At 35.9% G+C, this 15,283-nt stretch overlaps 1 protein-coding gene across 13 annotated transcripts in view; it reads left to right on the forward strand.

Annotated features, from left to right (window-relative positions):
- The window catches only part of RASAL2 (RAS protein activator like 2), a 347,482-nt gene that overhangs the window by 249,111 nt on the left and 83,088 nt on the right, over nt 1–15,283 (forward strand). For 12 of the 13 annotated variants that reach the window (XM_072830776.1, XM_072830777.1, XM_072830778.1 and 9 more), the window contains one exon: nt 11,140–11,246. In XM_072830776.1, the coding sequence (XP_072686877.1) occupies nt 11,140–11,246 (107 nt within the window). Of the gene's footprint in view, nt 1–10,324; nt 10,362–11,139; nt 11,247–15,283 lie in introns of those variants that run through there. The other variant, XM_072830781.1, reaches the window with a different exon arrangement.

A 15,283-nucleotide genomic window follows, 5' to 3' on the forward strand; every position in this document is an offset into this window, starting at 1 on the left:
AAATAAAGGATGTAAGACTTTAAATACCAATGTTCCCACCTGTTAGACTCAATAGGAATTCAACTGCCATGCTTAGGGGTTAGCATGACTCTTAGGATTTTTTTGCTGCTTTTTTAATTTAGATATCAGGATGTCAATTTATTCATTTCTGATGAAAAACCGAATTGTCACTGATTAGAAACACTAATGCAAGTGTAATCCAACATTTATTCTTTTTCAGAAGTCAAGCTACATAAGAAATCAAACCATAATAAGTGGTTGATTTTAAGATACTGATTCAATTTCTTTCATGGTTATAAGTTACAAGCCTGCTTATATTCTTCCATAGTCAATTTAATAAATTACATCTTTCTGTAAAATATCCATCTTCTTAGGGAAACTGGGTGGCTCAGTCTGTTTAGTGTCCAACTCTTGATTTTGGCTCAGGTCATGATGCCAGAGTTGTGAGCCTGTATGGAGCTCTGTGCTGGGCAAGGAGCCTGCTAAGATTCTTTTCTTTTAAGATTAAGATTCTTTCTCTCCCACTCCTTCTCCCCCCGCCCCCCCATAAAATAAAATTTTCCTAAAAGGTATGTGCAAATAAAAAATTTAAGAAAACCAAGCTGAACAGATATCTAAGGAAAATGGAAATGAATAAGAAGATATGAAGACTTAAACCTTATTACATTTACATGTGCTTCTTAAGAACCTGGAAATTTGTGAGATCTCAAAAAGGATGTTGCATGGAAGGAAAAACCTCAAAACTTTTTAAAAAAATTTTTATTTACTTATTCATGAGAGACACAGAGAGTGAGAGAGAGAGGCAGAAACACAGGCAGAGGGAGAAGCAGGCTCCATGCAGGGATCCCGACGTGGGACTTGATCCTAGGTCTCCAGGATCACACCCTGGGCTGAAGGCAGGCGCTAAACCACTGAGCCACTCAGGGATCCCATAAAACCTCGAAACTTTTAAACCTAAGCTATCATGAAGCTTCTTTATAAAAATTTCAATTATATCTGAAGATTCAAATTAATAAACATAAAAAAAGTTATTCTTAAGCTTAACTTAATGGGTTCACTTTAATTCCATATGTTATTTAGAAATAACTAGAACATTTATTAATAATTTTACTACATATTAAATTCAACCATGTGAAATTGTATACAAAATACTTCACCACTTAAACATAACAAAAAATGGTAATTCTCTATGAGCCAGTGTGTTTATTAAAGGAGGATAAAAAAGGTGTTCAGACTATGCTGAACTATTTTTTAGGTGTTAAAATTTGTAATCATTATCTTTTATTCTGTTTTAATACTCCCTGCAAACAAGCAAGAATTGGTGCAGATGGTTTATGAGAACATTGTAGGAGACAAATTTAAAATGGAGAGAATTCTATTTACTAAAATTTGTTTTATTTAAAAATTGAGGCAGAGATCACCATTATTGAAATCTTGCATTATTCAAACTTTATTCAAAGACAGCAGTTGCAGAACACTGTACTGAGCAGGAATGCAGTTTGTTACCTGAAACTGAAGAACATATAATCAAGTAATTTCAACTTCTACGAACGTATTAATTGGAAATCAAAAAAATGTCAATAATGAGAACTGGTTTTATGGAAGTAGATGAACTAACATTGCTATTGAAGGTCACCTAAGATCTGGCAGATAGATGGAAACCATTAGCAAACATGCAGGGGAATGAATATGGCCAGTTTGAGATCAAAGATCATCTGTCTAAGGCAATTTGTTGGAGAGTGTTGACAGAAGAGTGACTGTGAAAGGTGGGGCCAGGTGGTTTTTTTCCCCATGCCTGACTGTCTAAAGATCTCTAGGAAGGTAATTACACCAAGAAAGTAATGTTTTAGGGAGACTAATCTGTTAATGGAGAGCAGGATAGCTTTCAGCAGAGAAAGAAGTCAGAGAGATCAGTTAGGACAACCTTGCCATGATCTGCATGAGAAGATAAAGTCCGGGACTAGGGTGATGGATAAAGGGGACTAAATAAAGCCAACAGACATTTTGAAAAGAGACTTGGCAGTGTTGGTGGCCTAATGAGTACAAATCAACATCACAGGCTTCTGCTTTTTCTGATACTTTCACTAAGAAGCGATGTCCAATGTAAACACTTTTTGTTTTTGTACAGTGCTGTATGTATACTTGGTCCTCAGTATGAGTAAGTTCTTGTCTTTATATTAGAGGCCAAATATTTGTGCTTTCAATACTTCTCAATACTGAAAGTATTGAGAACTAGTCTTTTTTAAAAAATTAATTTAAATTCAGTGAATTAACATATAGTGTATTATTAGTTTCAGAGGTTAGAGTTCAATGGTTCATCAGTTGCATATAACACCCACGGCTTATTACATCACATGCCCTCCTTAATGCCCATCCCCTGGTTATCTATCCTCCTCACCCACCTCCCCTCCAGCATCCTCAGTTTGTTTCCTATGGTTAAGAGTCTCTTATGGTTTGTCTCCCTCTCTGATTTCATTTTGTTTAATTTTTCCCTCCCTGCCCCTATAATCCTCTGTTTTGTTTCTTAAATATCACAAACCAGTCTTAAAAGACCCTGGTGTAATCAAGGACCAAATATATTTTTTTAAGATTTTAAAAATGAATACTGAAATCACAGTATGAATAAATCAAAGATTATACCTACAATTATATATGAAATGTACCAATAATGAGAACATGTTACATTGGTTATAGAAAAGCTTAAAGTTCTTACAACTCTGTAAAGTTAGAAGATATAGTACCTTCCAGAGTTGAACATAAAATATTTTTCATCAAAATGAAGCTGTGAGATTAAGAAAGTTTTACAAATAACTGGTTTGAAATGCTCAAAAACGTCATTTAATGCTGAACAATGTTTTCATATTTAAAGATTATTCTTTGTAAAACCTAAGATCTTAATGCTATTTATCTATCTTTGTCTCATAGAATTGGCCTAAGTAGTTATCTCTCGTGTACTGAAGATTACTTTAGGAGGATAGAAAGACAGGATTTTGTTTTATTTATTTTTTAATACTTTATTCTTTTAGGGCAGTTTTAGGTTCATAGCAAAATTAAAAGACTTCTCATATATCCTTATCCCCACACATACACGCCCTCCCCCATTCCAATATCCTCAACCAGAATAGTACATTGGTTACAGTTGATGAATCTGCATTGACACATTATAATCACCCAAAGTCCATAGTTTACATTAGGGTTTATTTTTTAAAAATATTTATTTATTCATGAGAGACCCAGAGAGGCAGAGACAGCAGAAGGAGAAGCAGGCTCCCCACAGGGAGCCCGATGCAGGGCTCCATCCCAGGACCCCTGAGCCAAAGGCAGATGCTCAACCACTGAGCCACCCAGATGCCCCAGGGTTCATTTTTGATATTGTAACATCCTTGGACAAATGTCTAATGACATGCATCCATCACTACAGTATCATACAGAGATTGTTCACTGCCTTAAAAGTTACTTACAGGGATCCCTGGGTGGTGCAGCAGTTTGGCGCCTGCCTTTGGCCCAGGGTGTGATCCCGGAGACCCAGGATCGAATCCCACATTGGGCTCCCGGTGCATGGAGCCTGCTTCTCCCTCTGCCTATGTCTCTGCCCCCCCCCCCCCCCCCCGTGACTATCATTAAAAAAAAAAAAAAAAAAAAAGTTACTTACAAATAACTGGTTTAACTTACAAAAAACTGGTTTTTAAAAATCATCTGTGCTCCATCTACTCCACCCCCCCACAAAGGTAGGTTATTTTTTGGAGGGCTTTTAATTTTTAATTTAAGGAATCAGTAGTAGTTATTTTTTATAGGTTGTTTCCTGTTTCAGGAAATGCAATCTTTGATGGGCTTTTTTTGCAACAAATTATCCCTTAAAGAGTGTGATTTCTTTTTTTTAAATTGTACATGCATGATGAGAAATGTTAACTAGAGTTAGTGTAGTGATCATTTCACAGTGTATACGAATACTGAGTTATTATGTTGTACATCTGAAATCAGTATCATCTGTATGTCAGTTACCCCTCAATTTAAAAAAAGAATTTCAAGGGCACCTGGATGTCTCAGTTGGTAGTGCATCTGACACTTGATCCCAGGGTTGTAAGTTCCAGTCCCACATTGGGCATGGAGCCTAGTGTTTTTTGTTGTTGTTTTTTAAGATTTTATTTATTGATTGACTGATTTGAGAGAGGGAAAGTGTGTATGAGTGAGGTGAGGGGCAGAGGGAGAGAGAACCTCAGACTCTGTGTGTTAAACACGGAGCTGGACTCCAGGCCTGATCCCAGGACCTGAGCCGAAATCAAGAGTCAGACACTAAACAGACTGAGCCACCCAGGCACTCCTGGAACCAAGTTAAAAAAAAATTTTTTTTTTTAAGTAAAAAAAAAAAATACTTATTAGATTTACCTAGAGAGGTTTTTTTTTTTTAATGCTTATGAGTAGGCTATCCCCTCCCCTCCCTCAGAGGTTGTGATTCAAACACAGGCACCTGTGTTTGATTAAAAGCTCCACAGCTGATTTCAATTCATAGCCAGGTTGGCAAATCACTGGTTAAGTGGACTGCAATATGATAACACATTTTTTTTAATTTAAGGATAATTAACGTACATTGTCATATTAGCTTCAGCGATTCTATGCATTACTCAGTGCTCAGCACAATAATATAATGCTAAGTGATTTAATTCTCTTTAAAATACGAAGTGTGCATATTGTTAAAGTTCTTTGAGGGTTTTTTTAGGAAGAAGAAAATAGGAGTCTCCATGATTATTTATTTCTTCTCCATTACAGCCCATTATATAAAACAGTAGGAGAACAGGATAGCATGCATGATAATTAAAAGTACAGACTCTAGAACCAGACCGTGTGAGTTCCAGTCCTGATTCTGCCCTTTACCAGCTGTGCAAACATGGACAGAGTAATAGAACCTCTTTTTCTTTCCTTATCTATAAATAAAGGTGATAGTCCCTGTTCCAGAGAATTGATGTGACAATGGAAGACATAACTCCTATAAAACACTTAGCATGTAATAATCATAAATGGTAGTTGGTGTTGCAGGTATCCTCGTTATTATGTTTTTATCATTATTATTAAGATTCCTGGTGGTTATCACTAAGAACCAGAGATACACTTTGTATTAGAAACTTAAGTTACCATGTAAACATCCCTGAGCTGTTTTTTTAGCCTTTCTGGTCGAGACTGCTATTTGTACAAAACCTGTTCTCTGCTATCCCATCCAATGTCATCATATGAAGAAATGGAATACTTGTGGGTGTCCAGACTCCTTGAACAGAGAGAAATCCATTTTCCTATTATAATAGTAAGAAGAAAATCTTAAAATAATAGAGAATAAATTTGCTGAAGTAAGGAAAAGGTGGGGAGACTGAATGGCTTTACTTTCTGAAAATTCACCACATTTGTGTACTTAGCACCAATTTGTTCAGATTGAAGTAAGTGTTGAGGGCATGCCAACTTGAAAGGTCTGCTTGTTTGAGTGAGGTACTACAGTCTCAGTGATACCAATTGGATATATTAAAGTGACTCTGGGGATTTGTATTTCAGAGCAGCTAAATGGTAGTGACTGTCAGTACATAAGCTTTCAAGCTGTAAAAACAAGAGACAGCAGAAAATGTCCTACTGGAAAGCAGGTAGATGAAGTCCATAAAACGCCCAGGCACTATGGTATTGGCAACTATATAAATGCAGTCAGTAATTTTCTTCTCTTCATTCTTGTCACTTTTCCTTTACAAAATGGTTCTCTACCCAGATCTTTAAGATCCCATTGCCTTGAGGAGTCCAACAGCAAAACATACAATCCCATTTTCATGAAGCCTTTTCTCTTTCACCTTTTGCCATTTGTTTTTGAGGTCCTTTTTTACTGAATCCGTACACATCTATTGCCTAATACTGCTCTTTCTTCCCATTCAGTTCCTTAAATGTCTTCTCTGCTCCTGTGGAAAAGGAATTCTCCTAATTTAGAATTTATAGCATAAAGAGTTAAGTTATTTGCTTATTTTATTCATTAATAACTTGAGCCACTGATATCCTGTCTTATTTATTGTCATCATTTACACAATGTAAAGGCAAACAGATGAGAGTGAAGCAGGCTGATTCACAGCAGCACCCTGAGATTTCACTGACATGAATGGGTGCATGAACACAGTTTGGTGTGTATTCAATTTTCTGTCATGCTTTGTTGGAATGTTATTGATTTTTAAAAAGGTTTTTGAAGTGAACTGAAGAATTCCCCTTTTAAGAATATTAGAACACTTGTTTCCTAAATATAATACAAAAATATTAAAGGGGCTTCTGAATAATTGCAATTGGCAGAGCATTCACGTTCATTCATGTTTTATAATTCTGTACACAGAATTACTAGGAATTGGCTTGGGTTGCCATTCATGGGAAGTATTCAGGCATACTATATATGCCACACTGCACTCATGAGCATATAATGGTTTTCTGATCTGTCGTAACTAGAAAATTTTGCTATAAGAAGGATATTTTGGTTCTTTACATCATTGTCCTCCAATTTAAAACTTTGTCTTTCTACATTTTGTTCTTTTGTATTGAATTTCTGAAATTACTTTCACATTGGTAAGTAGTATTTTTTTCTTTGAAACTTGGCCCCCACATTCATCCAAGAAATTAATAATCGTTACTACCTAAAGGGCTGCCCCAAGGATTAAGAAAGATAAATTCCACATCCAACACTTAGCACAAAGCAAAGACTCAGTAATCACTAAAATTATCATAAAAATACTTCTGCCTCAAAGTAGTGCCTAAATAACTTTTATAGTACATCTTTTTTTTTTATCTCTAGAGAAAGTATTTTGTATCATTCCTTAATGATGGTAACTCATCCTAAGAGTGGCAGACCTTATCAGAATTAATGACATTTGAGTCCTGTTATTTATGTTAAGCATGTTAAGCATGCATATATGACATGATGGTATATAAACTTCAGCTAAATGTGCTTGAACAAAAATAAATGCACTTGATGCTTATCAATATTTGGCCATAATGATAACAGGCATAACAGATACCTTTCTCATTTAAGATATTTTCAGAGGTTTTTGGAACCTAACCCTCAGTTAATATGATAAGTATATTAACCTTTACTCTCTTTCCAAACATAATAATATTCCAGAATTATTTTAGTCACAGTCATTATTCAAAATCCTGAAAAGAAAATAATTAAGAAAGTGACAGTATATTCCCATAAGGTTTCTGTGTGATTTGTACCTTTTGGTGAAGTATGTTTGACCAGGTAGTTTTTCACGTCAGAGTGAAAAGCTCAAGTCTTGACGCATAGGTCTACAGAGCTTACGTGGCCTGAGCACACTTACCCCAGTCTCGGACTTTCTGCTACTCTTTGTTCTACTCACACCAGTTGTACTGGCCTCCATGCTGCACCTGACCCTAGAAGCTTCATATTGGCTTCCCTCTGCCTGTAGCGTTCTTCCCTAATAAATACGAGGATGACTTCCACAGCTCATCTTCTCAAGCAACTACCCATTCACTATGATTACCATAGTGGAATTACTACAACTCTTCATCTCTTTTACACTGTCCTATTTTTTTGTCCTCCTTGAAATATCTTTTGACATTTGCTTCCTGATAAGTGAATTAAGGCCATGAACAATACAACTATAAGGTTCTAAAGGCATAGGTTGACTTCTATCTGTTGAAGAAGACAAGCACATCCTCCACCAAAAGTGTTTTTGTCCCTATACCTCCAGCTGCCAATTTCTTTGCCACACTTTCCAAAGAAGGCACATCAATGGAGAGAAAAATATGTATTACATAGAATAAATGACGTTATGATACCAGACTTTGGATTTAGAGAGCCCCTTTCTTCCAAAAAGCTAATTTTACATCAAAGCATATAAATTCATTCATCTTGCCTTCATCTCTGGTTGGTCTGAACATCCCAGTTTATTAATGAAGACCAGAGCAGAAAAGGTGAGATGGCTTACACAAGATCACAGAGATAGTTGATAGAGATGCTAAGAAAAGCACCCAGATGTTCTCTTTGTTCAGTATATGTTCCACATGGAGCTGTATTGCCGGTTATCTTTTATTAAGAGAAGTGGTCACCTCATCTTGGTGCATATCCAATGGTAAAGGAAATGAAATAAATTTAAAACTTAATCATTTCTTTATATTTTAAAACTTTTTTTGCCTTTCTATCTGAAGATGAAAAATATTTTTAGAGGATGAGAAAGTGAACAGGACAGTTTCAGACCTTTACTGAAACAATATTATAAGTCTCTATCTCAGTCTTAGAGGGCTAGCATATTTTAAAATGACTGTAATTAAATATTATAACTATGAAAGGAACAATTTTTACAGCGGGTGAAAATAATGCGGTATATGTAGCATGAGTGGGAGCAGGGAAGAGAGCTGTCTAATTTTGGTCTACTGGAACCAGTATAGATTTTCTTTCTAACTCAGCAGAAATGTGGCTTTAAGAGCATAGTAGCAGCTTTCCTTTCAGCCTGGAGATTTAAAGTTAAAGGTAGCTGGACCAGTTTAATATGCAGGCTTGCCTGTGACTAATCCAACGAGCTGTTAATTCGGTCCTTGCTGATGCTGCTACCTGGTTGTACGTGGCAATTGGTGCTTGGGGTATATATCCTCTCAGCTTTGAAATGGTTCTGAATCTTCTGAAAATGAGAGAACTTGGGTATTAGAGGGCCTTTTGTGCATCAGCAGATAAGTTACATTGTTGTGGGAGCTGAGAAAGAAGTGTAGACCTCTCATCATTTGTTGATTTAGCTTATTCCCTCTTTCCCCTCTTAGTGGCAGTTCAAGAAAAATTTAATTTCTTCTTTTTGAACCCAGTGGTATTCTTTAAGCTATACCAGAGTTGTGATTTTTTTTTTCATGATGCAGAAAGAGAATCTAAAAGAGGAAGAAGTACAACAAATAACATATTTGTTAGAGTTTAAAATATGGCTGCTCATTTTAGCCAATATAATTTTACATTGTTAAAAGCCTGGAAGTGTATTTATTTAGTGAGTTCATATGCCTGAAAACTAAAATTAGATATTTGAAAGAAAATGAGGAAATAAGTTTCCATTTTTTTCCTTATCCAGAACATTGCAAATTAAGGAAAACTGTTTACTGGATCATTTTATTCTTGCTAATGGAACTTATTTTCTCCTAGTTTGGTTTCTCCATCAATTATTCAGAGATTAAACTATGTTATACTGTAATATTCGATCTCATGTATCTTCTAATTATAGGTCATTATCAGAAGAAGGATGAGATTTTCATCTATCTTCACCAGCCCATCTCCCTACCAGCCTGCCCCCCATATAGTAGAAATGCCTAACTTGGATAATCACTCTTTAAAGTCACCTTCCAAAAAAGTCTGAAGGTCTTGTTGTTCAGTGTGCTTTGCAAAGCTGACTTGTTTAAAATTGGGGCTTTGTGCCATTGCCTTGAATTTTAACTAATTATACTGCCATTTTTTTAGAAGTCGTGTGTGCCTACTTCAGAAAATGGCTTTGTACATTAAGGCTCATTTAACCACTGATGGTTAGAGAGAAGTTGAGAGACAGTTATTGGTTGTAATTTTTAAAAGTGATAGCGTGGGACTTCCTTGTACTGCAGGCGTATAAGACGCTATGTTGGCAACCTCTCAGTCATTAGGAATGTTGCAATTTGGCTTATGTTTTACGGGTCAAGATGTCACACAGAGGATCTGTTTAGTCATGGAAAGAAAATCAGTGTCCAGCGTGCAAAGGTAGTAATAGGGTAAGCACTTCCAATCGGATTTTCATAGGAGGGATTGATTTGTGTTCATTCCTAGGTCTGTGTAAAATGGTGTCCTTTTGGCACTAGCTGAATATAAATTTCAGTAAATGTTTTTTCTTGCTGCAGATTAGTGCACTACAGTGAAATTTTCTGTAACTGAGGGGAGGCAGTGGTTGGGCGTCTGCTAATAGCCTGAAAGTAACTAATGAGGATGTGCAGTCGGAACGATTGATTGAATAGCTGCAGTCCTGTGTGTTTCTTTCTCGCTTGCTCTCTGCAAGCTGTAGAGAGGGAGGGGGAAGAGCAAGACACAGGGAGGGAGCGAGAGAAAAAACGCTTTCTGTTAAGTGGAAGTAGCACGGATCCCAGGGGCCAGGAGGCCAGAAATGGAAGTTTAAACTGCATCTATCTTTTAAAGGGAGAGCAGCAGGAATCAAAATGTCAGTCTCCGGAGTCACGATTTACTCCTTATTTTTTAAGATCTGGAAGATAATACAGAGTACTTTTTTTAGGATGTGTTTTTTTCCTTGTCCATGTTGAGATTATCTAATGTTATCTGAGAAGCTGGATTCCTATATGTCTGTCAGTTGAAGTGGAGATGGGAAGCAGTTGTGATAAAGGTATAATATGTGTATATCTATCATCTGTGTGTGCGTGTGTATGTGCATATATATATATGCATATATTTATATCACTATGAAAAAATTGTCTAAATGTAACCTTAATGTAGTGTATAGTAACTAAATTAGAAAATACCACCTCATCTGCAGAATCCGAAGCTTGTTAGGTCAGTTTGAACAGGTTTAGGATTCCAGAGTAAGATCTTAGTAAGGTCATCTTGCCAGCACAAGGAGAAGCTGATCTATTTTTATATCTGCATAGGCATATATGTTATTTTATCCTAGCCGCTTTCGGTTGTCTCGTGGCCCTTTGGTTGCAGTCTGGTGAATCATCTTATCTGCACGGAACTGAACTTTGACCTTCGTGCAGACACCAGCAAATCATGTGCAACACTAGACTGTATGCTGTTCACAAGAATATCAAAAATTTCTTTGGATTCTATTAACTCCTATATTGCTGACAAACTGAGAAGTAGGTCCATACATTGTGAGATGCAGATAGTAAGTGAATTTATAGATATTAAGTATAGCCCAGAAAATTTACTTTCTCTATGTGCCCAGATAGAATTATAATCTGTCATGCTAAAGCAGATTTCTTAAGTGTGACCGGGTCTCCCTTGTCCCTTGATCATGTGGAGATAGAACGTGATGTACCTTTAAACCAAACTGATTATTTTTGTGGTGGTGGTGGGGGGGGGGGGAATCCCACTAATTTACAGTTTAGTCAAAGATCCTAAATTTTGGTGTCTTTATGACATTTTTTTTTCTTCTTTTGCAGAGGTGCCGGCAGAAAGGTCCCCACGCAGACGGAGTATCTCAGGGACCAGTACATCAGAGAAACCCAACTCCATGGACACTGTAAATACCTCACCCTTCAAAGTACCAGTAAGTACTCCTCTTCTCCGAAAGAGATTTTATTTTTCTCTCCTTTCTTCTTGGAGTTAGAGACAGTTACTAAGGAATCAAAACATTTTGCTCAAGAATTTCTTTATAATACTGAAGTTAAAAGGACAGAGTTATCAACTTACATAGATTAACTGTGGTTAACCTCCACTACTTTCAGTAGCAGGTTTATTAGATTTTAGCGAATAATTATTTTTACTTATGGGAGATTTCTAAAATGTATTAAAAAATATGTTAAATTCAAAGTCTTCTGAACTATAGAGTGCAAATCTTTGCAGGATGCCCTTTTATCAAGTTACTAAAGAAAACCTGTCACCGTTCCATAAAGATGCTGTTAGATTTTTTTTTCTTAACAAGTGGGAGGAGTTTTTTGGGATTTTGTGTTATTTTTCTTGGGCTAGAGTATAATCAGTGAATGATGGGACTCATATAAACAGTAAATGGTGGGACTCATAAAGTTGCATGGCAGATTATCAGAGACAATTGTGAGTTCTAATCCTGAGACCTGGCCTGTGCTTTGCTTAAGCCATCTTTTAGATAACCATCTAAGTGCTTAAGAAATGCCCTGGAAGAAATAGCCCAGTTTAAAATATTCCTTAAACTGATGAGGCAGTACTAAGAAATCAGTATTAAATCTTAAATGCTGAAATCAGGAGGCTCTAAGTGATCAGGTCAGCTAATCACCAGTTGCAGTCCTAGTTTGGACCTTTTTGATATAAGTCTGAGTAACCCAGATTTTGATTCATCCATTTTCTATGTTTATTGACTTAAGAAAGAGACTAAGTGTATCGTTTTATTAAAATGTATTGTTTTTAAACTTGAAAAGAATTACTGCCATGAGGTTGGTCATTATTGTAGGTACAGAGGAAATCAGTATAGAGTAGAAGTAGACTTTTCTATTGGAGAAAAAAAAAGACTTATTTTCTTTTAATTCTGTAAGTTAATATGTTGTATTCTTTATTTATGTATTCCAATACATTTTTTTAAGTTTGGGTGACTTTTTTAAGTTGAACTGATATTTTGAGATATATAAGTTGGCATTCATTTGTAAATTAACCAAAGTGAATGTTTTATGTTTATGTTTATTAACGCTGAGAACAAGATATTTCCCCTTATTGTATTTCAATGATCTATAGAGTTCATGGATATCTATCTGTTACTATGACACCTTTCGAATGTTACCAATTCTCTCATTTTTAAAGATCAGAAGCAAGATTGTATTAATATTCTAACCAAATTGTGACAGGAATTATAAAATATCAGACTTCATCTCTTTTCCTGAATTCTTTGTTCCATAGGCATGGCTTCTCACTTAAATGTTGGGTTGTTTGTTGTTTGTTTGTTTGTTTTTTAATGAATGAAAAAAGGCATTGTTTTTCCTCCTTCCTCCCCTTCTTGTTTTCCTGATGAAACAAATCAAATATAGTAAAACTGACCATACATATACAGTGTTTGGTGAAAAGAATTGAGTTAGAATTTGAAATATTGATACCATCATGCTAGAATAAATTTATACATATTTTTAAAGTCAATAACTGAAGAAAGAGATACCTCTATAATATAAAACATTCAGGTACTTATATTGAATCTTAAGTTCATGGCTGGAATTTTAAAATTTAAATTAATTAGGAACAACAATTTTCATTTATATTTAAACAGTTGATAGCTGATTTAAGGTTTACCTTCCTAATAAAACTAGTTATTCTTGAGTAAAAGTAATAAACCAATGATGCATATACATGACCACTAGCACTGCTTACAAACCATGTACTTAGTTGTCATTTTTCTGACAATCTCAGCCACCTCATGGATTTAGAAATATTGAAGGAAAGAGGGGCCACTGACTGGCAGCCTACAGTGACAAAGCCCATGCACCTAGCTGTGTAGGAGAGTTTAACCAGTCCTTATCTACACAGTTATTTGAAAAATAACTATCAGAACACACTGGTTGTAATTTTTCAAAAGATGACAGTGAGTCAAGAAAGGAGTCATAAAAACAATCCAAGTCACTCAGGATAAAGGCAAATAGCCCAATATTTATCAGTAGTCCTTAAGAATACTGTTGTATTACAGGATGGATGGTATATAGTACAGTAATTGACATTGATAATAATGATCCTGAATCATTAAGAAGTGGAATTATATTGTGCTGAGCTTCTCTTTAAAGTGTAACTGTGTAATATTGTATGATATATATCCACTGAGAATATTTTAAATCTTGAAAATATGTGATGCTTATAAAACTTGTTATCCAGAAAAATCTGGTTTGTGAATACCTTATTCCATGATAATGCTGTATAAATAATTTATATTCTTTTACAAGAAACCAAAATATGCTGGCTAGATGAGGTACTGCAGTACCTCATATATCTGTGAAAGTACACAGTATGTTTTAAATTTCCATAGAATACCGATAGTTAATGTGATTTACTTAAATGTAATGCCAATAAGAATTATGTCTAGTTTTCAGATCAACACAAAATATTTTTGTGGTTGATATCACAACAGAGTCTCTGAATATGGAAAAGCAGAACAAAAAGGAACCAAACTTTGAGATACTTAACTAAATTATATAGTGTTTTATGTTATTAACATGATTGTTTCCATAGAAATGATCCGTGTTAACTTTATGAAGGAGCAGAAGTGACTTTTAAGGACAAGTTCTTGTGGTTCTAGGATTCAGGGGTCTTTACTGTGGTGAACCACAAGTTCACTACTTATCAAGTAGACTCTCCAAAGGGCTTGTTCTTCCCAGCTCTATTTTCGGGCAAATACTGAAGAGCAGATAAAGAAGTTTTTAGCAAGCCTCGACTGAAATTATTGACAGTAACACACTTACTGAATGCTTACTTTGGGCCAAGTATTAGTGATTCACCAATTATTGAAACTTTCTTGGCACCAGGTTCTGGGGAAACAGAAATGAACACAACAGAATTTTCCATTCCCAGAGCATTTCTAGTCTAGTAGCAAGAGACAGAAAAACAACCAGATTCACAAGGAGGTAGATAAGCGTGGTGACACTGGTTTTTAACAATGCATTGTATAAGCTAAGGCTTTGCCGGGGAGCCAGTATTTGAGCTGTTCCAAAGGCTGAATGAAAATAATTGACAGGCAGAAGAGTATTCCAGGCTGAGGCAATAGCATTTTAGAAAGACACACTTCACAAAGTGACTGAGGCGTCCGGGGAATGTAGAAAGGGTTCAGTGAGGCACAAGCCAAAAAGCATGTAGGCAAAAATAGCAAGAGAGAAGGATGGGGAGGTAGGTTGGGGCAAGACTGTGAATGTTTTTTGCCTAGCTTAACTAAATTTGGCAAGTGTTAGAGGTTTGTTTTTTGAAATATTTATCTTGGCTCAAAAACTAAACCAAAAAAGAGCTAGTCTCATGGATTCTCCAAAAGGGCCTTCTTCTCACCTCCATTTGTATAAATACTAGTATTGGTAAGTTAACTTGGCTTTTCCCTAAGTCACTTTTTCCTCTTGCTATCAATATTGCAACTCAGGGCTATAGGTCAAGGACTGCCTGCCATTCAATAGAGGGCCATCCCAGCACCCACCCACTAGTTCTAGAGTAGTGGTTAGCTTGAGGGAGATCCAGGAGAAGCAGGCATGTAAGAGTCGCTTGTATCCCGCTGGCTGCTGCTGGATATGGCAGGAAGGAGCCAAGGAGTAACTATAGCAGTGAACCCAAATCAGGGAAGCCCAAAACCTTTGTATATCTTTCTCAACTCCCAAAATGTATATTTTTAAAAACTTCAAGTGGATAACCAGTACAACATTATATTCACATATATTTCTTAGTCTAAGCCACCTTTACATCAGTGGTAAACAGCAGAGTCAATACATTTAAAAATAAAGATAAACATAAGAGGGAACTTACATGGCCCAACATATAGGTAAGGCAAGGTCCTGGTTTTTAGGGATGTCTCAGTATATTTGTACTTTTGTCTATTCATAGCTGTAAGGAAAAGCAGAGAGATCTGCAGGGTAGTTTTTCTGTTTCTTGTATTGATTCCATATT

The sequence above is a fragment of the Canis lupus genome, chromosome 6 (genome assembly GCF_048164855.1).
Source record: "Canis lupus baileyi chromosome 6, mCanLup2.hap1, whole genome shotgun sequence".
NCBI lineage: Eukaryota > Metazoa > Chordata > Mammalia > Carnivora > Canidae > Canis > Canis lupus.